General features: G+C 39.9%; 1 protein-coding gene across 1 annotated transcript in view; it reads left to right on the top strand.

Annotated features, from left to right (window-relative positions):
- PTPN1 (protein tyrosine phosphatase non-receptor type 1) overlaps positions 1-22070 on the top strand; it is a 59010-nt gene extending 36940 nt beyond the window's left edge. The window contains exons 2-9 of the mRNA XM_074970004.1: positions 4279-4369; positions 6608-6708; positions 10413-10511; positions 13786-13923; positions 17108-17317; positions 17915-18076; positions 18926-19152; positions 21575-22070. Coding sequence (XP_074826105.1) covers positions 4279-4369; positions 6608-6708; positions 10413-10511; positions 13786-13923; positions 17108-17317; positions 17915-18076; positions 18926-19152; positions 21575-21782 — 1236 coding nt within the window. The 3' untranslated portion in view covers positions 21783-22070. The remainder of the gene's footprint in view (positions 1-4278; positions 4370-6607; positions 6709-10412; positions 10512-13785; positions 13924-17107; positions 17318-17914; positions 18077-18925; positions 19153-21574) is intronic.
- Positions 22071-25568: the final 3498 nt, after the last annotated feature.

The raw sequence follows: 25568 nt of genomic DNA, 5'->3' as shown, positions 1-25568 counted from the left end.
CACACACATGCTTGCAAGGAGGTGATGTCCACCATATGATTATGAATACAATGTACCTGAATGACTGCTGACAGATCCACAAAGGTATGTAGGCTCCTAACTTGAAATCAGTGGAAGTTAGGACCCTAAATACCTATGTGAATGTGGAACTTAATTTTTCTGTGGCTTGGTTTCCTGCCTATAAAATAAGGATGCATGTAAAGCGCTCTTGATATATTCTGATGAAGGGCACTATAAAGTTAGTGTAGCAGGTAGCCTAAAACTAAAATGGAAAAAGCTGAACTTGGTTATACATAGTGACTTAATTCAATGTTTGGGGCTACATAGCTTTATGGTATTTTGTAAAGCTGCTAATGGTACTAGGGGCCAGAAACCCTGATCTGACCAAAATGTGCTCAACTTGAGGAAGGGGAAAGCTGACTCTAAATGACTTTTCCACTTACCGAGTCCTGAGGCCCATTTGGCCCCTAACGTAGCTGAGAGCTGCTCTCCCCTCTTGAAAAAGCATAGAAAGATCTTTAACTTTTACCTCTATCATTATGATAGATCTAGATCAGAAATGGGCAGAAAAACATTGATTTGTCTCATGTGAAGTACAGCATTTCAACAGACTTCCTCTTCCAAAGCTACAGGTTACTGCCCTGAAATATCTGTGGTGGGTACAGGACTTAAACCCATGAGGTGAGTGCTATCAAATGAGTCATACTCAGAACCAGAAGATTTAACTTCGGAAAACTGACTTTCAGTTCTAGTCCTCAAGTTTTATAATGCATGACATTTTAAATTGTGTTATGCTTCCCTTTTAAAATGATAGTGTCACTGTAGAGGCACCATATAAATGTAATTCAAGAAAGTGTTAATTATCCTTATCAATTCTTGTATTCGTCTACCAGCCTTTCATTTATTATACTGACATTGACTTTGAGTCACTCTGACATGACACTTGCATGCTTTGAATTTTTGAAAGCGTACTTTTTTCTTTTACTGTGGCTTCCTACGTAGATTATACTACCATAGGACTGACACATTTTGAAATTGCCAATCTGGTAACTGATCCCTGACAGTGGCCAATACCAGAAGCTTCAGAGGAAGGTGCAAGAAACCCTAGAGTGGACAATTTTATGTAATAACTTTGCCAGAAGAGGACATTTCTTTTAATAACCCCCTCCACTGAGGGCATCTGTGCTATGATTAAGTCATTTCGTGTTCTGCGGGACTTCTCATTACCATTGGCTGCACAAAGAGCTACTACTGCAAAAAACAAACAAAAAGAACCACCACCCACTACCATCAGAAATATATCTGGCTCCTGAGATCCATGCATTCATGACTTTCAAGATTGACTATTTTATGCAGTTTGCTAGATTTAGAATGAAGCCCCGTGGACTAATTGTGGTTTTTTTTCAGGACAACAATTAGCATCAGAGGTCCGTATGGACACTTCACTGCGGTGCTCCATTCACTGCACTGGCTCCCCATTTAGTGTAGAATCCAGTTCAAAGTAAGAACAGACTTTGAAAGCTCTCCAGGGGTTTCTTGAGCTACCTGAGAGAAAGTATCCCCCTCCGTGACAGTGATTTACCACAACAGGTATGTCTACACTGCAGTTAGACCCACCCCTGCTGGCTCAGGCTTTAGGGCCGTTTAATTACAGTGTAGACAGTTGGGCTGCAGTCTGAGCCCAAATATCTACACTGCAATTAAACAGCCCTTAAGCCTGAGCTTCATGAACCTGAGTCAGCTGGCATGGGCCAGCCAGGGGTATAGACATACCCAATCAGGCAAAACAAGAGCACCTACTAACTTCCTGCCTTCAGATCTAAGTAGCAAACTCACCTGTTTGACCTAGCTTTCATACAGTTATCTTAAGTCAATGCAAATTTAGCATATTTTCCTACCTTGGGGATTGAAAAGAGATCACTGCCTTTATTAAGCCTTTGTCTACATGATGCACCTTTTAGAGACACAGCTGTGCCGCTACAGCCATGCTGCTAAAAGGCGCGCAGTGTAGCTGCTGTTTGTCGGCAGGAGAGATTCTCCTGCTGACAAAAAAAAAAAAACTTCCACCCCCAGTGAGCAGCAGCAGCAGCTTTGTCGTTTGTATAGGATTTTTTCCTATATCTATGAATATTCTTAGTCTATATCAATGTCTAATGCTTTTCAACCTTACTGAACGCTTGGCTTCAATGATATTTGTGGCAACGAGTTCTTGGGGAGGGTGGAGAGTATCTTCTATCGGTTAAAGTTCCTTTGTGTGACTGAAGCATCATTGCAATTCTTCTGTAAAATGTAAAAAAAAGCTGATGTTAGCAGTTTAGATACTTAAGAGCCATTACTGGCTTTCAGTGGCACAAGGCAGGTTAGTGCCTCCGCTTTATATATTGGATTGAATTAATAAAACCATATAGACTTTTTTGCTTACATTACATGTTGATTTCTTTGCATATGGACCTCAAGTCGTCGTCTTTACGCTTAAAAAGACTATGTAGGCTCTGTGGGGAGTAGATTTAGAAAACCCTTTTTGCCGTTCCCTTTTTGGTCTTGATACTTCAATTTGTGCATGGTAGCAAAAGCTAAAATAAAAAATGACCAATCTGTGATGTGTGTAAGTTGCCAGGGCTTCATGTTCCTGGGATGTTGTACTGCTGAAGTTGAGACTATATTCATCATACTGGTAGCCTACGTTCTCCATCAGAATTACAGGCAGCCATGTGTTAAGTTATAAAAAGATAGCAGCTGATGTCCAGCCCTATTCAGCAGGGAGCTGTGTCAGATCACTGTACTAATTTGGGGCAAGTAGCTATAAAATATAACTCATCACACAATATAGTCTGTACAACATACTCAGAGATTGCTGCTAAATCTACGGAGAGGAGTAGGAAAGGAGGGGAAGGAATTGAATGCTTGCAGTCGGTAGGCCACTTTGGACAAAAACATTCCTATGATTTAGCACTTCTCTGTATACCTAAGGTTACCGCTCTGCAAAATCATAAAGAGTACCAGTCTGATTTGGTCCAAATTCGAAGGGCCTTATCCTCAGCTGGCATAAATTGATGTTTGCTCTATGTCAGGGAGCTACACCAGTTTAACCAGCTGAGGATATGATCCTAAAAATGTAAATTTCTTACTGTAAAATTTAGTTTAATTTGATTAACCACATAAATCAGAGTGTCTCAAATTCAACCCTAGTGGAAAGGGATGAATTTGCGCGCGCGCACACAGACACACACACACACACACACACACACACAATATGTCTGTCTTGGGACTCCTTAAATTGCCTTGTAATAGCTAAATCTGAACTCTGCAGCGAGTGCATTTCTGGCAGTTTTCATTCAGATTTTGTTCCAGCCTCAGTGTGTTTTAAAAACAATAATAATAATAATCTACAATGAATGACATGATCTCTTCTCTGATGGTCCTGGTAACAACGTTCATACAGGTTGTACTCTTATGCAGCATATGGTATGTATGTCTGCCTGATTTCTATAAATAAGGGCTTATGTTCAAGTTGGGCAGTATTGTGCTGCTTTATTTCTTCTGAGTTTCTCTCAGAGGCTTGAGCTGTTAGCCACATCTGAAAAAAGGCTGGAGGAAGAGCTGGATGATTCTGTCAGTATTATCTTGGGGAATGGCATCCTTGCTTTTATGTAGGGTATGCACTGAGTGCAAAGAAGCCCTTTTGTCATTTGCAGCTCCAGAACAGCTTGCTGATGACTCGAGATAAGGATCCAAATTAATTTAACTAGACATGACTGCAGTTTTGGGCTGTTAATACAGACTTATGAAATGGTGACATGTAGAATACTAAATGATAGTTACGGATTGTTACAGATAGCCATTTCTAACCATCTTTCTTAGTGAACTCTTTAATGTGTAGCTGCGTGCGATGAATAACTTTGTGGAAATATTTATGTAATGTCATATGTCTGCACAATTCTCTACATCAGGTAAAATATGTTCATCTGAAAGCACAATGTGTTGCAGTACTTCCTTTGTGAAAAGCTGGTCGCATATTAGCATAGCCAACAACGAGTCAGTGTCTTGCGCTCCAAGAAATAATCTTGCCTCAGTATTTAATCTAAAACTGCAAACGTTTGTTCTAAATAGTTGCTGTCCAAAACCCTCAAGTAAATTAAAATGCCATGATAAGCAGACACTTGCAGGTGACTACAAAACAAAATAAAATCAACATCCCCTCCCTCACAGACACACTGAACTGTAAGCTTTTCTTGCAAACTGCTGGCAAGTTCAAACATCTTAATTCTTTTGTTCTAGGATATCAGGCATGAAGCCAGTGACTTTCCATGTAAAGTGGCCAAACATCCCAGAAACAAAAACCGAAACAGGTACAGAGATGTCAGCCCCTGTAAGTATCCTTTTTTTCACAATTATTTGTAACAGACTGTTAACCTCTAAGAATTTGTGTCTCAGAAGGCACTTGGTTGTATATTTTGAATGGATGGCTATACATCCATGACTTAAATCTTGTCATTAATATACTTCATGACATGAGATCTATCACAATACACCATAGTGTGGTATGTCATGGGATTACACTGTAGCGGTGTGCAGTAGCTGCAACGTTCATGGACAGAAGTCTTTGCGGGAAAGTAGTTGTCTCATGGTTAAATCCCAGGGACAGAAGGAGGATGGGTAGGATAGCACAAATCTGTTATTAGTATTAAATGTACAGTTATCCTCTCCATTAATGTAAAAATAAATATATATAGCATGCTACCAGTTAATATAGAATGTTTGTAGCTGTACAGAGACAGGAGGAATTTTGCCAAAACAATTTAATTGGAAATTGGTTTGAGAGGAAAAAAGGAAGCAAAGAAACCAGCCTAGCTAGCTTTTAACTTAATCACTTCAGAAACTCTGGTCTCCTTGTTTTCCTAATATATCTGTTGATGAAACTTTATATTCAGTCCTCTAAGTCTCTTCTCCCTGCACAAAGTGGGTCATGATTAGGGCTTCTGATTTTCAGTCTTAACTGATAAACACCGACAAAACACCCTAATACAAAAAATGCAATCAGCGTTTATTGGATAAACACCCGAAATGGTTACTTGTATCCAGGAGCTTGTTTGCACAGACTGGTAATGTGGATTACAGGGATGTGAGTTCTAAAGCGCACTTAAAAAAATGGGGATTGGTCCTGCTTTGAGCAGGGGTTTGGACTAGATCTCCTGAGGTCCCTTCCAACCCTGATATTCTGTGATTCTGTGAATTTCTTGCACAATAATTGTTCCTGCTGGTGTTCGTTAGAGGTTCCCTTGTACACTTTAGCATATTGCTGTTTGAAAGAGCACTATGTTAAAATACACTAGGGAACATAGCAAAGAGATTATTCATAGAAAGCCCTTAAAAGCTCCAACTTGGACCCTTACAAAACTCAAAGTTAAAAATAAACCCTGAAAAATTAAATTATAATAAACCAGAAACCCTAATCGTGATGCACTTTTGAGACTTTTCCCCTCATCCCAAGTGTGTATTTATTATGTCCTCTGTTTTGAGAGACAAGGTGGATGAGGTAATATCTTATTGGACCAGCTTCTGTTGCTGAGAGAGACGAGCTTTTGAGCTACACAGAGCTCTTCTTCCAGTCTGGGAAATGTACTCAGTGTCACAGCTACGTACGAGGTGGAACAGGTTGTTTAGCATAAGTAGTTAGCTCTGCTTAGAACAAACATAAAGAACAGTTGCAGTGTATGCTGCAGTCACAGGATTCCTGTACATATTGCATCTAAACAAATATTTCCAGATACTGGAAAACTTGTACAGTCACTGTAGAGACTAAAATTCAGTTCAGCCTTTCAAGAAATTCAGTAGGGACTATAATGTTGCACATAGCTTTGCTTACTGATCACTTTCAGGAGTCTTATTTTTTTCTTTTTGACAATTGTTGATTTTGTTTTCTTTTAGATGGTATTCCTTTCAATAAGTTTGGTTTTCCTGTAAAATGTGGAAATTCTTATACATTGGGGGAATCATAAATACTGCAAGCTTTGGAACTAACAGAAGTCCAGTAAAATAAGTGTCAAGTAATTTTTTTGTTCAGTAGGTGGGGTGGATAGATTAGGAAAATTTTCAGTTGAATGTAGGACCTATAAGCAGAGGTTAAGTTTTCCATTTGATGGTTATCCTGCTGATACAGGCAACTTTGTTCAAATTTATCTATTATCCAGATTTTAAGGAACTGATTTTCACAAAGACCTGCAAAAATATGCATACAGTTGTATAATTAGTTTGTACATGCTGATTGCATGTACAAGCAGTAGCTTGATATATAAATCTGTGTGCATAATTATCTGGTTTGCACATACAATTGTGATCATTGCGTGTGCAAAATACTCCACACTTCACAACTGTTTTTAATTGGACCCTAATTGCATTATCACAATAAAATAGTACTAATTATTGTCCCCAGTACAGCAAGTGCAAAGAACTTTTCATTCAGAAACCATTCTTTATTGTTACTATTTCGCTTTTTTATTCTTTTAGAAAGTTACATTTTTGGTCCTAGCATTTGATGAAATTGGTCGTGGATCATAACATATGCATGAAGGCATTAACCTGTGTTTTCTGATTGTCTGTGCTACAGTTGACCACAGTCGAATTAAGCTAACCAGAGGTGACAATGACTATATCAATGCCAGCTTGATAAAAATGGAAGAGGCCCAAAGGAGCTACATCCTTACCCAGGTAACTACTGGAAAAAAAAACCAACTGCAGAATAGTTGATAGAATAATTTATACCCTCTCTCAAACCAGCAGCTCCAAGAGTTTTTGTTAAACATGACTTTGCAAATATTGTATTGTCACTTGAGCTGCACATCAGCACTGACTCCAATAGTTCATTCTGACTTCCTTGTATTTTTAGCCTGTGACTTTTTTTTATCCACACTACACACTACTTTCCTAGTGTGGATGGAACACCTTTTTAAACACGAACCAAATTTTGGCTCCACTGAAGTGTATTGGAATTTCACTATTGACTTTTAATGGGACCAGGATTTGGCCTGACCTGTTTTCCAAGACATGGCCTCAGTACAGTTTCCAGATCTGCCTTTGGATTAAATGGAGGCTCTTGTGTTAGATAATAGTGCATCTGTCTCGCCACTTGAGAGACTGCATCCTTTAGATGTCAAACTTAAGTCTGTTGGACTTTAAACCCATCTAGTGGTAAATCCTGATTATCCAGATCTCTTAAGGGACATCTAAAACAATAGGGTAACTGGAGTTTGGCAGAAAATGAAACTTGTATCTCAAATCCAAAATCCATACAGTAACATGTCTAGGTGTCTAATAAATCCAACAGTAGGCACACATACACAAAATATAAAATCTCACAAATTAAAACCATAACTAAATTAATGCAAAGTTAATTTGAGAGTTCAGAAATTCCTCGCAACGTAAGACTCCACCTCTGTTACACCTCAAACTAATTTCTGTTTTTTATGCAAATACTTGGGACAGCCTGATTAATTGGGAAATGAAAAGTCAGGTGCTCCGACCATTCTCTTCCTTAACCCTTTCATCAAGGGTTTGACATTTAGGCTATATTTGCCAGTTTGCCATCCCTTTGGTTAATTGGTCATGCTCCTTTACACAACAATATTACAAGGAATATTAACTGTAGATGCCTATATTCTTAAGTGTAGTACCAGTTAATATTCTGGTTTTGCAATATTTTATGTTTGAAATCGTATCCTGCGTATACAGGCTATCCTTTTGTATTTGTTTTTTAAATGCATGTTTCACTGATGAAACTGGAAAATTACAAGCTAAAGAACAGTGTAGAGAGGGACTTCCTGCTAGTGGTGAAATCCTTTATTAGTGCTACATTTTGGGGGAGGCTATCATAAGAATGGCCATACTGGATCAGACCAAAGGTCCATCTAGCCAGTATCCGGTCTTCTGACAGTGGCCAAAGGAATGAACAGAACAGGCAATCATCATGTTTGTTCAAAACACCATCAATTTTAAATCTAAATTAATCCCAGTTTAGTTGAAGCAGCTGGTATGGTAAATTATTGTTGAAGACTGTGCGATTCTATAGAATGTTACTTGCATAATCCTTGCTGATGTTGAAAGAGTCTAAATATAGTGACCACCCCGCTACACCAGACAAGGTATTATATACATTTTAAACAATTTTTTAACCAAGCAATTTAATACAGGTATTAAATAGGCTGGCAGCTCCCCTATCAGCTCACCTATGCCCCCCCACCCCCCCCCAAGCGCCTCCTGCCCGCCAGCGGACCCCACGGATCAGCGCCTTCCCCTGCTCCTCCTGCCTGCGGCAGTCAGCTGGTTTGCAGCATCCAGGAGGCAGGGGAGGGGCCTGGGAGGCTGTGCGCCGCATCCTCGCTCTTCCCACCCACCCCCACCCCACCCCCCCGAGCCTCCTGAATGCCACAAGAGAGCTAATTGCCGCTGGCAGGAGGCGGGGGGGGGGGGGGCAGGGGAAAGGTGCTGCTCCGCGGGGTCCGCTGGTGGGCGGGAGGTGCTTGGGGGGGAGAGGGGAGCATGGGGGGCTGCCAGCCATGGACAAAGCAAGCAGCCAAATGACGTTATAGGGGAGTATTGTACAGCTTTAAACGAGCATGTTCTGTAATGGAGCAGGGACATAAGATCAAAACAATGTTAAGCGAGAGGACTTTGAGTACAGTAACTCTCCCCCCCTTATAGTTATACTTTAAGGACTATTAAAATCCTCAGTCCTCAAACAGCAGCACATTCCTGGACATGTAACGCTAGTGAAAGATCCTTCCTATGACTTCAATATAGCTGCCTCAACACAGCAATGTAGTTCTCCACTAGCTGAGGTTTAAAAGTGTGTAGTTTATCCACTGAGTAGGCTATATCACCAGTGTACTATTTAGAAGTAGTGAGGAGTCTCACCTTTTAGTTTAAACCTTCAGGTCAGGCTGTTGGGAGCTATTTTCTCTTGTAAGTTTCATTTAAAAATAGTCAGGAAAAGTGTAGAAAAACAGATCTAAGATTTTTTTTAATATAAAAAATAGCACCATTGAGTTACATTTCCTATGAATCTAAACTTCTACATCTTTATATGTAATCAGACTGAATTATACCTTAATAGCATGACTTGTTAGTTGCTAACTCTGAGCCTGTGCCAGAGTTCTTGTTTGCCTTAATGTTGTTGTTTAGACAATGAGATTTATGGTTCAGTTTCCTGGGAACAGTCATCTGTAATGTGTGTGTGTGTGGGGGGGGGGGTGTAAAAAAAAACCACCAAATTTCGTCGTCCTACGCTTATTAGATGAAAGTAAACTGGGATTAATATTTTTTAGCAGAAGTCAAGAGCTCTTCCTCATTTTCAGAAAATCAACACCAATCTGTAGTACAGAAGTAGACTTTTTTTTTTAAGAAAACATGAGTTAATTAGGATCTGTGATGACCTAGGAAATGAGGAAAAACAATTGTAGGTACAGATCTACTTGTTTTATTATTCAGGGCAAGGAAGTAACAGGTACACTTAGCTGATAGTTTATATCAGTTCTAACCCAGTGTTTCTTTAATCAATTTGAAATGAGGCTGCTGAGAATCCAGTTACTCTTTTCAAGGACCATGCCACATTATTTTGTCTTTGAGCCATGCGAGGTGTGAGAAATGACAGCTGCACAATTTTGTTAGTCTAGGTTATCAAAAAAACAAATGAAAAAACAACCTCAGAGGATGTGTGGTGGTATTCTATCTCCCCACTATATAGATTAACTAACAGAGAGATTAGGGATAAAGGAAAATCTTGACACACAAGCGAAGGTGCTTTGAAAGTAGATAGCTTTGGGATCTAATGAAGAGGACTACCCCTTGAAGAACAATTGATAGAGGAGCTATTGAAGAAGACTGACTAATTCTGTATAGTGTTTGAGCAGTCCACAATAGTTGGCTCATTCTTCTGACTGACCATTGTTTGCTCTGCCTCAGTCAGTAACTTTGGCACATTATTACTAGCAAGGCCTTTATTACCTGTAATATATACTTACTGTCAATCACAGTGGCCCCAGTTTGCAAACTACTTACTCTTAAATCCCGCTGACTGGGTCAGAGTGAGATTTCCCCCATTAGATTCCTTTTTTGCCCTTCCTGAGCAAATTCTGTGTTTTTGGTTTTTTTTTTTTTTTTTCTTTTTCCCACTCCCAGTTCCCTTCATGCAAATAAGACCATTTCTCTCTTCCTATTTTCTGTGGGGAAACAGATATAGTGCACACAAGCTAGTGACTTCATAGTTGGAAAATGGAACTTAAAGCTATTGTATTGCATTTCAGACTCTTAAAATGAGAAGTTACTTGCATGCATTAGGCTGTAAAGTTAGGGTACAGTGCTCTAATCTATTTCCACAGAAAATGTCGCTTACTTTAGAAGATTCTCTGTCTTTGCAGGGTCCTCTGCCAAATACTTGTGGTCACTTTTGGGAGATGGTTTGGGAACAGAAAAGCCGTGGTGTTGTCATGCTCAACAGAGTGATGGAAAAAGGATCAGTAAGTATATGTGTGTTTTTTAGCTGCGTGTATTTAAAAACAAATAAATAACCGAAACATAATGGTGGCAGAAAGATGCATATACAGAATTTTGTCCAACAAAGCATATCTAAGATTCAGAAGCAGAGTATCTGAAAATGGATCTTGGTTAACTGAGGGATATGTGGAAATTATCCAGTTCCAAATAGCAGATTGTAATTTTCTTCTGAATTCAGCTATACTACGGGCTGAGTGCAACTGGAGTTTTCCATACAGGAACACTAACTTGGTTTCACTCTTCAGTCCTGCTAGTCTAGATGCTTATGTGTAGTTCCTCTTTGGTAATGGCTGGAGACTGGGGCCCTGATTCCCATTTATATTAAGACCCTTTACATTACTTTGGCACTATCCAGGGGCCTTAAAAGTAGTTGTAGATTAATTTACTGCCCCAAAGATCTTACAATCTATATTTAAAGGCAGACAGAATATACAGAAAGAAGAGCAATGTGTAAAGAAACTGATCAAGGTAATGTTAGCTAACTTCTTGTTGTTTCCAACTCTCTTTCAAACTCTCCTGTGCCACTCCGTCTGATCTACATATTTCCTATGCTCATCAATTCACCCCTTCCCCCTACATACCTACATTTCCCCATAGGTTGGGACAGAGAATGAGGGGAGTTATACACAGGGAATGATCACCAGAAAATAATTAGTGAAATATCTGGAAATCCACCAGCTATCTCTGTACGTATTGGCCACCCCACTGTACGTATTGTGGGGTGCAAAAGGGGGCTCAGCCCTTCTGGTAAGCAGGTGGGTGCACAGGCTCTACTAATAGCTCTTACCACTTCTTATCCACCGCATGAGCGAGCGGGAGGGGTGGTTTAGCTTCATGGCAGGTGGTGGGGGACATCCATCCCTAGGTCCAGGACTTGTTCTGTAGCCATGGGCTCAGGAGAAATTACCATGGTTTGCTTGTTAATGGAAGCTGCCATAGTGTGATCACAGTAGTGGGTCTGCCAATGGAGCAGATTTGATTCAAAAGTAATTGAAGATTGAATAGAACTGTACACTGAGATTTTTTTCAAAGGGGTAGCCATGTTAGTTTGTATCAGGAAAAAAATAACAAGTAGTCCTTGTGGCACCTTAGAGACTAACAAATTTATTTGGGCATAAGCTTTCACGGGCTAAAACTCACATCGTGGGTTTTAGCCCAGGAGATGTTTTTAGTTCCTTTGCTGACTGTAAGGCCATTTCAGAGGAGGGTAAGTGGGCATGTTGTGTCCATTAATGGGGATGTAGTGTTGGACACTTGCATAACCAGGAAAGATTTCCTGGTCATCAGGAAACCAGTTGTGCAAGTGAGCTGTGTTCTAACTCTGGTCTTGATTTGAGTTTTTTGCCTTTTTTTATTAATGGGAATAGTGAAATGTAACCTTCAAAGGGGATGTGCAGTAATTCTTTTTTAATCATCCTTCCCTTTCCAACCACATGCACTCACTCTCTCTCCCTCTTCTCCCCTCCTCCCACACCCCCCCCCAAAGTAACAAGGCAAAGAATTATCAAGATCCCTTAGGGCAGAGGGCTAATGCTTCTCAACAAACAGCAGTGAAATTTTTTTCAGTGGAACTAAGCAAAATGTTTGCAGAGCCATTTGGTGCAGAAATTAGACCTGAAGCTAACTGCTCTGTTCTAAGATTTAATTTTTAAAAAATTGCAGAAGATTATTAACGTATCCTTGCTTCATATTGTCCTCCTGCTCAGTATTTAACCAGTGTTGGAAGCACTGTAGGCCTTGATAATTTGTCCTGCGATTCCTTCACAGTCTACCAAAAAAAAAGAGCCATTTGTAAAATGTCTCAAACTTCCCTTAGAGGTAAAATACTCTTTTCGTCCCAACTCCCATTACACAGAAACAGCTCTCGCATTTTATTACCATCCCATCATAATGATTTCCTTTTCATTGGTGATAAGAAAACTGGTTATTACATAGTTTATTTCAACTTTGTTCCACTCCAAATTAAGGCCATTTTATTTACAATTTAATATAAGAAGCATTAGCCATGTGCAGTAATCCATTTCCTGTGCAAACAGATTTGGAACACTGATCAAAATCCTGTTTTGGAGGAGCTTTGTTAAATTCTGAAAAGTAGCAGTTTAGTTGTCAACATTCATAATATCCATATAGGTCTAGAGGTCAGAGACATGGTTGCAGACTTTATGTATACTGCTAACAAGATCCCTTAGTGTCATTTCCCCTTTGTACAGAGCAAAATGCACTACTTGTATTTTTGGCTGACTCATTTAAGTTTCTAGCATGTCAACAGTTTATTGGTGCAGACGTTCGGTTTCCTGGAAAATTATTACTGAGAAAATTACTATGTGCAGGCAGAAGCTAGGTAACAGGAATATTTGCAGACTCCTTTTTTTAGCTCAATTACAGTTTTTTCTAAGTTTTAAACTGTGCCATATGGAATCACAATGATCTCCTAAGACTTTAACACTTGTGGGGAGTGAATGGATACACCAAAATCTCATCTGACATTTTTACTTCCAAATTAGTAATGCTGTAACTTTCTGTATGTAGAATATTATGGATTCTATAAAGAAGCTTTCACACTTACATTGTGCTGTCTTTTTTTATTAACTCTTATTTTCCTATTGTGATCTCCTCCCTTGATGTTCAGTCCAACTTCATCTTATGTGCCTGTTGGTTGCAAAGTGAAACTGCCTAAAATCACGATCTCTGAAGTTCTTCTGAGTCCCCCAGCTTTTAAATGTATAGGAGCCAATTGAATCTTTTCATACTATACGGACTACTGATGCAGGGCCCAAATAAAAATATTGGGGTGCTTTTAACGAGATTCCCTGGGGGGCTGCTCTGACTTACAGCAGCGTTGCACAGCCCTGATCCCTCCCCCAGCCCCAGCACACCCCTGTGCCAGGGATGAGTACAAGGGCTACATCCACCCTAAGGCACCTTTGTGCTCTGGGAATTTTCCAGGGGTGGAGTGAGGGCCAGCCTCTGGGCCTTTGTGTGAAAGATACCAAGATGTGCTGAGGTAGTACTTGCATGATGTACTGGAAGCAGGAGGCCCTCCTGCAAGAACTAGCCTTTCTTTTTAGAAATGTATGTTTGAATTTATTGCAATATACTAGACCTCAGGGCTCCGTAGTGCCACATTAATACATGTAATTAATAACTTAAAAAATACTGGATTAAGGAACGCTCCTTTTTTCTCACCTTTAGGATAGACCCAAGTGACTAGTGCTTTCCTTCTGTTTTCTTTTTTAGATAAAATGTGCACAGTACTGGCCACAGAAAGAGGAGAAAGAAATGCTCTTTGAGGATACAAACTTGAAGTTAACCTTGATTTCTGAAGATATAAAATCATATTACACAGTACGACAGCTAGAATTAGAAAACCTTACCGTAAGTATGGAAAGCATACCAGTCAAATAGTGTTGTCCTTGAATTCCCCATCATGGAGCTGTATTTCCTGATCCTGGTTTGTAAAGGCTTCCAGTACAAAGGGAATGGATGCTGAAATTGGGTAACATGCCCATCAGTGAATTAGGAGGTTCTCAATATGTTAGCGTTGCTCTGGTCTGTGAATGCCAATGCAGTTTGCTCTAGACTGTACTGGTTGTGGGGATAAACACTTTTTTCAGCCTTTGATTTTCCCCAACAACATAGAAGTTAAACTCCAAAGTGTAAAGAATCAACATATATTAACATTTATGAGGTTAACTGTTGTAATTCAAAACATAATTTGAATGAATGGATATTCTATTGTGATGTCTTCAGCATTAGGCCTTCTCTACAGTGACAGCTACTTCTGGGGTATGTGTAGTTACACACTGCAATGAAAAGCAGGCTGCATCTAAACGTGTGTGTGTGTGTGGCAGGCAGGCAGGCAGTGAAAGAGGCTGGCCAGGGAGAGACAGCAGGGAGCTGCCAGAGCCTTTTCCCACTGCCAGACTCTTTCACTGTGTTCAGGAAAGGCTCTGGCGGCAGGGAGGCAGCGGGACCCTACTCTGCTAAACACAGCAGTGTAGATAGAGGAGGCACTGCTCAGGGAGTGTAGAGCCCTGTAGAGTACATACCCTAAGGTTCTGGAGGCATTGCTTAGATGAATAGAGTGAAGATACTCACTATCTACACTGCTGTAGGGGGACATGCAGTGTATTAACTCACTGCCGCAAGTATAGACCTAGTCTTAGATTCAACGTGGAACGTTAGGGCAGTGTTACCTTTATAACATCACTGTGTAAAAGTCCAGTATCTCTGTACAGGAATGTCTGAAATAATTGCTCTTCCAAGCACTCAATCATTACCAATTTGCTAAGGAATGTATACATGGAGCTTTTTAAAAAACATCTTCTGAAAACACCTTTTCTTGGAATTTGTCTCCTTATCATCCCTCCTACACGGACTTAAATCTTCACCTCTTCACACTGAAAGCTTTCAGCAAGGGAATCAGCAGCCTTCCTTACTTAGGGCTTGTCTTCACTACCAGGGTAAATCTACCTAAGTTACGCTACTCCAGCTTTGTTATTCACATAGCTGGAGTCGGTGTAGGTCGATTTACCCCAGTGTCTTCGCTGCGCTGCGTCAACAGGAGGCACTCTGCCGTTGATTTAGCGGGTCTTCACTCGATCTGCTAAATTGACACCCAGCAGCGTTGGTCCCTGATCCTGCAATGAGCTCTGTGCAGGTGGAACTCTGTGCCCACATGGAGCCCCACTGAGGCTCAGGCCCTTAGTTGCTAAAAGGGGACTCTCTCTATTTTTGGCAGTGACAAAATAAAACATTACAATGGGGGCAGTGGGGAACAGTGCAAAGCAATGCTGGGGATACACTGCACACATGGATAAATACAGCAGAGAGGAGTCATAGCAGAATCATTCAGAGCAGAGGGAGGGGCGGGGCACTGAAACTATGCTAGAGGAGATTGGCTAAAGGGGCAGCTACAGTGAGCACATCTGATCAAAACTAACATCTGCATCTAGTTAAAATTGAAGTCCACAGAACACCCCGAACCTGTGTTGGAGCAGGTGCATGTGGACAGGTAGTGAATGTCAAATACGTTTTAGTGACATGCTAATTTCAGTTCTACTTTGATTTCAGTTTGCCTTTTTAGTTAGCTTTTTAAAACCTAGTACTGCCTGTTATTGGATAAGCACTCTGTCCCCCCTCACCTAATATTTATAATCTCTCCTAAAGATTTAGCACCTTGTTTCTATGCTCCCTCTTGCCAGGAAGCTGAAAATAGGCCCATTGTCAGGTATAAATATCACTAGCCAAACTATACTAGCAAGAACTCAGAATTTGTCAGAAAAAACATCCCAGTTTACAGTGTCTGTAGCAGACAAACTTCTAAAGCTTTGGTTCAAGATTTCAGGAGGCTGAGAGCATCACTCTTAAGTCTTCTGAGATCGCTTTCAGCTTAGTAGACGTTGGTTGTGAAGGAAAAGACTGTGCTAATATAAGGTCCTTGCTTTGGACAGGTCTGAGCTGCTCCTGCAACTTGAGGTACCTCATTTTCCAAAGAGTTCAGCCAGCCCATCTACTGGAAGGCCATAGTGCCCATTGTATATGGGGATAAAATGAACAGCTGAACTATAAACTGTAAAATTACTCTGTATAATTTAGTTTTATCTAGTGTCCTTCATTCAAAATATCACAAGGCTTTTATGGTGAGAGAATTATTTGTAAATTATATAGCTCCTTAGACATTCATGATATTTTACAAGCAAGTAGTGCTTTAGAATTGGGTTCAGCAGCTCTCAAATGCAGAATGGGAAAACTTCATAGGAAAATGGATTGGGTTAGATTAAAGCAGGGATTGGCAACCTTTGGCACACAATCCGTCAGGGAAATCCACTGGCGGTCCAGGACGGTTTGTTTACATGCAGCGTCCGCAGGTTCGGCTGATCGCAGCTCCCACTGGCTGCGGTTCGCCGTCCCCAGCCAATGGGGGCTGCGGGAAGCAGCGCAGGCCGAGGAACGTGCTAGCCGCTGCTTCCCGCAGCCCCCATTGGCTGGGGACGGCGAACCGCAGCCAGTGGGAGCTGCGATCAGCCGAACTTGCGGACGCTGCAGATAAACCGTCCTGGACCGCCAGCGGATTTCCCTGATGGACCGCGTGCCAAAGGTTGCCGACCCCTGGATTAAAGGAAAGCAGCAAATGAGCGAGCAAGCAAGTATTCTTGCTGAACGGTTAAAGAATGGAGACTGGAAGGATACAGTAATAGAATGGTGAGGTAGGATTTAGTCCATCATAAATTTAAAGGGAATCATTTTTCAAGGTAAGATTTGGAAAGAGAAAGCAGCGTGGCATGAATTCAATATAGGGCAGTACAAGTGAAATCCTGCCCATTTCCTTATGAACTGTAGAATGTAGATGTGTATATTTGCAGCATCAAGACTGATCTTGGAAATCCCTTTGAATGTAATATACTTTGAAAATTGGTCACTTACTAGGAATATGAACATGTGTTGAGTGGTATTCTTCCTCTGATTAGTATGTTGTTGCAGACAGTAGCTGTGCTTGAATACTCTTTTTAAATCGTATCTAGAGATTCTTATAGCTTGGAAACATTATATTTTACAGGCACAGGAAACTAGAGAAATTCTGCACTTTCACTATACCACATGGCCTGACTTTGGAGTCCCAGAATCTCCTGCTTCGTTCCTCAACTTCCTGTTCAAAGTGAGAGAGTCTGGCTCACTGAGTCCTGAGCACGGACCCATTGTGGTGCATTGCAGTGCAGGAATTGGAAGATCGGGAACTTTTTGTTTGGTTGATACATGTCTTCTACTGGTAAGAACCACTTACTCTAGATGGGAATAGGGAGTGAGTTACAACTTTGTGTAGTTACTTCTGGGAAGTGCTTATTTGAAGCTCATGCGAGCCATGGCACCTTTCATGAATAGTGGTATATAGTGACACACACTCCTCTGAGACATTTGTCTCTTAACTTTTACTTTTGTCTTTGGTAATATTTTCATTCTAAAGCTAAAGCAAATTGAGCTTTGAATGGGCCATTGTGGGAGTATGAAAGAAAACTATCACTGGTTCCAACTGGAGTGACTCGCAAAGTTAGGCTTTGTCTTCCCTGCTAAGAAAAGTGGTCCTTGCCTAATTTACCTTGAGGTAAAACTAAAGTGCCTGATCTTTACTGTTTGTTTTTTTACTTTGGGGATAGCTCACATGCATTAGTTATCCTGAGGTAAAACTGCGCTTTTTTTTTTTTTTTTTTAAAGCAGTGAGGGCCTGATAGAAGTCTCACATGTTACCTTCATCCCTATACCCGTTAACATGGGAACAGTTTGAAGCCTATGCAACAAATGAGTCGTTGTGTTGAAACACATTAGAGTGGGTATCTGTGTAAAGCAAGTTTCAAATCTTTACCTTCAGATGGACAAAAGGAAAGATCCTTCTTCTGTGGACATTAAGCAAGTTCTCTTAGAAATGAGAAAGTACAGAATGGGGCTTATACAGACAGCAGATCAACTTCGTTTCTCTTATTTGGCTGTTATTGAAGGAGCAAAATTTATTATGGGAGATGCTTCGGTGCAGGTGTGTATTGATTGCATATCATTTGTACATAGAGAAGGTGGGTGAGTTGGTTCAATAAAATATATTACATCCCCTACCTTGTCTCTCTCGTATTCTGGGACCGACGCAGCTACAATACAGCATACAAAAATATCAGTTGTAGGGTAAATTAAGATCCACAAACCTCATAATTACATGTAGCCAGGAAAATGTCATGAGGGAAGTTAGCATGGTTGAATAAGGTTAAGAGGGCTGAATGAATCATTAAAGTACACACAATCCTTGGCATGAGTATTGTACCGTAATTTAAATTCTTGAGTAGTGCACAGTGCTCTTGGATCTAATGCATTGTTTTACGCATGTTGATGTGTTTGTATAAGTACAAATAGCCCACAATAGCTGCTGTCACATGGAAAGTTTCTCCTCCTTGTGACCCTCTGGGAAACAGCTGGGAGATAGCCATTGCTGTGTGAGCCTCATGATGCTGTTTTGCTAAGTCTTCTGTTTAGGCCCTTAATTTTCCAACATGCTGTAGATTCTTCCAGTGTTGTCTCCTTTGAAGCACGCATGTTTAAGTTACTGCTAAGTAATACTACAGCACAAAATGGGGTTCATGTTGCTACTTAAGAGTTTTTCATGTAGGTGAAGCACTAAATTAAATCTCCAGTTAATGTTTCCCATATGTGTGGTTGGGCTGTGGGCATACTGTTCAGATGCATTCACCTCTCCCCTCCCACCAACTAAACAGTGACCCTAAAAGTAAAACAATGACTGATGTGTAAAGCCTGTGCCAGGTTAATGTTAGAATTACAGTGGTTTTAATATAAAATATATTATAGCGGAGCTTAATAGCCACTTTCTTCTGTGTAGGAGCAGTGGAAAGAGCTTTCCAATGAAGACCTAGACCCTCCACCAGAACATACTCCCCCACCCCCGAGACCACCAAAGCGAACATCAGAAATGCACAACGGGCGGATGCACGAACACACAGAGTTTTTCCCTAAGCACCAGGTGGTAGAGGAAGAGATCAGATGTGCAGTCAGCACTGTGGAGGAGATGGTACCTGATGGCTCATCTGTGCAGCTGGGTACAGACAGGTAATTCAGTCAAGTTTGTGTTGATGTTTTTGACTGTTCCAGGAAATCTGCTGTAGATTGACAGCTGTAAGTATGTAGAAATTTCCCTTGTTTGTGCCATTTAGCACCACCTGTAAAGCGTGTTGGACAGAACTTGACACTTTCTTGTAACAGTGCTCCTAGAATAGGATTATAGCCCTTTATTTCCAAAGGCCCATGTGCTTGTTTAGGTGAGATGTGAAAAGGATACAAAAGCCACCTGACAGCTCTTGCTAGGCCATGATGAAAGATGGAGGAGGAGCAATGATTACATGGTTTAGCCTCACATGTAGGTGCATAAGGGGTTTGGTTATACAGGGCTCTTTTACATGTTAGGTGGATTGTCAGGCCTTCAGCTTGAAGTTAAGCCAGCTAGCTTCAACCACACCAATCAGTGCAGGTATCTGGTGCTCTACATACTTCATCAGATATATCCTGCAACATTTGAAAATGTCCTTTTAAGTCAGTTCAGTCCTGATGTTAGAATATAGGAGTGGATAACTTTCATTCAGTATCAAAGCACCTGTTTGCCTTTAAAGATGTAGTTCATCCAATTTGTTTTAAATCTGAAGTTCTCTTGTCATATGTATCTTTCATGCTGGGCAACTATTTTTGCTTTCTACTACAGGTCAAATCAATTATGATCATTTAAAAAAAAAAAACTCTTCAGCAGCGAATTTATTCTCCCATTCAGGCTAGCTAGGCTCAAGTATTTGATCTAAAGAATAAACCTATAACTTGGGGGGTGGGGAAATAGGGGGTTTTTGTGTTTAACCACTAGATGTCACTGCTGCTTCACCAGTCTGAAATATAGTATGCTATAAGAAAAGGAGGACTTGTGGCACCTTAGAGACTAACCAATTTATTTGAGCATAAGCTTTCGTGAGCTACAGCTCACTTCATCGGATGCATACTGTGGAAAGTGTAGAAGATCTTTTTATATACACACAAAGCATACATCCGATGAAGTGAGCTGTAGCTCACGAAAGCTTATACTCAAATAAATTGGTTAGTCTCTAAGGTGCCACAAGTACTCCTTTTCTTTTTGTGAATACAGACTAACACGGCTGCTACTCTGAAACCTGTCATAGTATACTGGAATCTATGGTAACATAACAGATTCTACTGTAACCATCCTTAGTTTTTAATGCACTGGATATTGATCTACTTCTGACAGTCTTTGTCCAAGATAGCCAACTGAAAACCCATTCTGGGAGGAAAGGGCAAGGGGACGACATCAGAGTTTACCAGGAGAACAGTTGAGGGGAGAATTCCAAGGCTATCAGGCAAATAAAACACATGATCACACCTGGGACGCACCCAGTTTTGCAAGGGAATACTAGGAGCATCTAACTTTCAACATTTCCCACAAAGTTCTGGAGATATTTTTTTGGCAAATAAAGCTGGGAAACTTAGTGCCTTGAGCCACCCCGCCTTGTGAAACTGGCTGGAGAGTGACCCTAAGAGCTGTAAGTATTGACACGAAATGAGGCACGCTCAGTAGATTTTCCTCCCCTTAAGCTGGTCTCCATAATTTTTTTTTATCTATGAAAGGACATGCTTGCCCTGTAGTGCCCCCTGCTGATGACCTACGTGGGAGTCAGTGTGATGCCACATGATGGAATTACTGATTTTTTTTATTATTTATTATTATTATTTATTTTAGTTGCCTTTTAAAAAAATCTAGGGAACTAAGCGCAAAATTAAATATAGAATTAAAACAACTTTAAGGGTATAGAAAAATAGTACAGTATGTGATCTTGTAATTATACTCTATCCTAATGCATACACACAAGGGGGCCAAATAAAGGTTAAACAAGCAAACTTAATTCTGGCGTTTCTTTACTTTTGAATGCTTGACTTTGCAGCCTTAATCTCTTAATTTAGGAGCATGTTGTGTATAATTATACAGAGCTGAAGCCCTACTATCTGGCTCCAACAATTGCGCATGCTTTGGTGATAACAGGTTCAGCGTTTCGGTGCAAGTAGTGCTTGTGTGTTTTTTATGGGCCCAGAATAGTTTTGAATATATTCACGGTCAGGAATTCCTATTTGTAAGGATGATTGCCGGATGTGTGGCCTTGAAGTGGAGAATCTGAACTGGGTAGATGCTTGAGTATCATCAGGGATATGGCAATCAACTTGGGATAAGAAGCAACTTGTTTACTAGCAACACCCAGCTGATTAGGGCAATAAATATCAGTTTAAATCTCTAACTGAAAGCCCAACTATAATCTTTAAAAGGATACATCTTGTGCATCAGGTGTAAAATCTCTTGCTGATAACTGATCTACATCTTCATCTGTAAGTGTCCATGAGGTGTCTGGATTGGGCCTCGGTGTCTGCACACCTTCCCCCTCAAGGGGAGAATACTATACTGAATATTTATTTCTTCATCCCTCAGCACTAGTCAAGACACTGAACCGAGGAGGAGAACTGTTGGTGAAAATCTGTGTGCCTCGCCCCACAAAGAAGAGCCAGTGAAGTCAGAAAACATAGAAGAGGATGATGAGAACATGATGACAACTTGGAAGCCATTTCTAGTGAATATCTGTATGTTCACTGTCCTCACAGCAGGAGCTTACCTCTGTTACAGGGTGTGTTTTCATTGATGGACATGTCAGCAAGATTGAGTATACAAAGAACAACAGTTTGACCAGTGTGTAATCCGCTTCTATGAGAGAAATCTAATTGAGGCATCTGAGCCTTGTCTCAGAGGAAATATACCTTAGGTTGAAAGGCTGGAACTTTTGGTTAGGGCTTAAAGAGAGAATTGATGCACTAGGGTTTAATTTAGCCCTGTGGTCCCAAGAACATAATATTCTAATCTCAGGGCCTTAAAATATTCAGGAGTAAGCAGAGAAAATGCCAAATAAGTCTTTTTTTTTTTTTTTTTTTTCCTTTTTTTTGGTCTTTTTTTTCTTTTTTCTGGAATAATAGAATTACAACACATTGTTGTTTTTAGCCTTTTTTAAAAGCCAGTTCTTTTTCTTTGTGTTACTTCAGAAAGAAACTAGGCGCAAGTGAAACTTGCTTGTACTCTCCAAGTGTTGTAACCAAATACATGATTTATATTATTACTGAGTTCCCAAAAAGAGAGAGAATCCACATATCTGAAGAATGTAAACTTTTTGGTCTCACTTCATCTATTAAAGACTCAGTTGTGGGCAGTGCCTGTGGTATTGATATATTTAATCATGGCATAACTGTTCTTAACTAGCTTCTTTTACATATCTTTATAAAAACAGGCTTCTGCATTTGCTCAGGGTATCCCAACATGTCAAACATTGTGTTTTTTTAAAAAAAACAAAAAAAAAGTATTTCCCCATTGACTTTTTTTTTGTTGCACTCTACTTGCACCTATGCCTACTTACATTGTACCAATCTCTGTAAAGTTGTTTTTACCTTTATATTCTGGGATGTGGGGGAGGAGGGAAGCAGGAAGGGAAATTCAACCAAAACATGTCCACCAGCATTTTACAGCTGTTCAGCTGGCGTTTAGAAGGACCAGTTTTTAAACTTCATCATTTGGATCGTAAAAATGCAGTTTCACTCTAAACCTGGCTTGTAAGGAGTAATGTGCTTTGTGCACAAACCAGAGGGAGGAGGAGCGTACTCCAGGATGATGTGAGAAACAATTTGGAAAACATTTCAATATATCCAGAGCAATTAATGCCTTGGCAGCTTCCTTAACAAACTTAAAAGATCAACAGAAGACCTGTTGGTCTTTGAACATACCAGTTGGCTTATCATGATGCAAGCGATTGTGTGATCTTCTTTTAAGTAAAGATTTCAAAATTGACTTTAGTTTGGTTTGAAATTATGTTGTTAAATGATTACTGGGTAGTGGGGCATAAGTGCCTGAGGCCTTGCAGCTCTGCAGATGTGGGTGTTCCTATCCTAGCTCAAAGTGAGAAAAGAGCTCGGTGGTGTAGGGTACAGATTAGGACAAAACAACCGAACAATGGCTCAGTTGGTTGTGCCTACTCAAGAGAGGCCCAGGACTTGAATAGTGTTAGGAGTGCATCAGCAGAGCTGTGACTGGAGGCTTGCATTGCACTAAACCTAATTCTCATCAATGTTGTTAATCTTTTCCTTTCATGAGTTCGAAATTCATACATTTTAAACAATAGAGAAAATCTTTGCTCATAGGGCAGAGATTAGAAGCAAATTCACTACTTAAAGCAGTAGTGGTTATAACTAAACCATGATGACTGATCTGCAAGTGTTACTAATCAGTGCTTTTAAAATGCATTCTAGTTGTATAGCACTTAACCACCGTTCTCAGCGTAAACATCTTTATGGAGTATATTGTGTAACAGTCCTTTCACTCCATATTTATTTTTTTCAAAGCTGCCAGTAGCTCTTGCTCTTTCCTTAAATCCATAAGGTGTTGACTTGGGGTGGAAGGGTTGTTTTTATTTGTTTTGGGGTTTTTTAAATGTTAAGCTTGCATCAAGGGCTTCTCAAAAGTACAATAATAATAAATCCTCAGGTAGTACTGGGAATTAAAAATTTACCTGTGAGACTGTTGGTCAGACCAGTACTTGAAAGGGGGAATATTGTAAGCAGTCAGTATTTAGTATATTATTGGAAACATGAAAAATTGAGTATAGAAAAATGATATAATATATAATGGATCATTTGTGTATTTAAGATACAGTATGTGATTGCTTTGTCCCCGTTATTCTCTCCATCATCTGGTAGAATATTGTTGTAAGGCAACATTTGTACCCCCTTTGTATTAGAATGCATGTAAAGTCTTCTAGTGTCCTGATTAAATACCATGTGCTTGAAAGATGAAAAAACTTATACTTCTGCTTACTGATGTGCCCAAATTATATTTGCATGATCTGATCATTTAAGTGGCTGTGGTTCAAAGGGTGTTGCTGAAAGTGTCTTCATTCAGCGATACATTGATTTGGTGTTTATCAGGTAACGTACTTGCCTAATATTTGGCACGATTTTTTATTGAATTTCTGCATACTCAGTGTAACCCGGTTGTTTAGCATAGTTCATTTCAGCTGAGTAAATATAATACAGACATTCCAAAGTGTGTATTAAGCCATATTCACACCTCACCTCCAGTCAATTTTGGCAACAAATATCTCAACAATTTCAGAACGACTTGCTGTGCTGCCTTCAGAAACTTGCACTTGGGGAAACTCCGCTTTTGGAAAGGTCACCAATAAAGCAAGGTTTCAAGTGAGTGCTTTGTGCCATCAGGCCCTACTTACTTTTGTTTCTAGCGATCAAGACTTGTGAAATAAATGAGTGGCCTATAAACTGAATGGAACTTACAGTATTTTCCTCTATTTGGACAAATGTAAATATTGGGGTTGATGAAAGTATGGAATCCACAGTTGTACTGTACTTGCAACCTTTCCCACAAATTAAAACTTAGACACATCTCACTATACAGAGAGACAGCAGCTCTAGCTAATATGCCCCTTTCTCCCAGCTAACTTTACTACTTGGCTTTCATCTGTTTGAAGTCAAGGGGAGGCCTTGTACTGTAGTGGGAACGTACAGTGGAATGCCCTATAAGCTGTGAGGTGTGTATAAGGCTTATGATGCTAAACTGTAAGCATTTTGTTTTGATGTCCTGTATATGTATGTAGTAGTTTGGGTGTGTGTATATACAGTAGTGTTTCAAAGTGGGTGTATTGATTAACCTGTTCTTGGGAAAAATGGACAAATATCCATGTTAAAATTGTTAGAAAGTTAGCTGCTCTGCTATATGCCTTAAGCAAATATTTACTCATCAGGTCTTTCTTTTTTTACAGATTGCCATAGAATAAACTTTTTTAAAAAAATATAAAAAAATAAAAAACAAGCTAAATGTTTTGGTATAATACATTTTCAGGTATCTTGTCTTTTGTGTAAGGCGCTGCAACGACCTCAGTTTTCAGTAACTGTACAGTTTTTCAATTTCCCATACAAGTTTTCAGTTCTCATTTTAGTTGCAACAATAAAATTTTTTTAAAGAATGGATGTATGAGTCTTTCCACTTCCTGTTTTATCACAGAGGTAGAGATGATTTAGTCACTCTAACAAATTTAGACCTTTGGGTTATCAACAGGATTTCACCTCCTACTGATTATTTTGTGATTTCTCACATTAATAGAAATATTAAGAATATTTCCACTAGTGCAGAAAACTTGCTTTCAGGTCAGTAACTAGATGTCTGCTGTAAAATAAAATGCATTTTCACTACAGATCTGCTTGCTCAGATGTTCAGCTGAGTTTTTAAATATGTAGTGTTTGGGTCATATCAGTAAACTCTCTGATGTGCAACCTGCAACATTAAAGATCTCTAAAGCACTATAATTGTTCTTACAACAGTTTACTAGCTGTGGATTGACTTGCTAAATTTGTTCTTCAGGGTGGGACTATAT

The sequence above is a fragment of the Natator depressus genome, chromosome 13 (genome assembly GCF_965152275.1).
Source record: "Natator depressus isolate rNatDep1 chromosome 13, rNatDep2.hap1, whole genome shotgun sequence".
Lineage (NCBI taxonomy): Eukaryota > Metazoa > Chordata > Testudines > Cheloniidae > Natator > Natator depressus.
The sequence above is the reverse complement of the archived record's forward strand: the minus strand, read 5'-3'. Positions and strand labels throughout refer to the sequence as shown.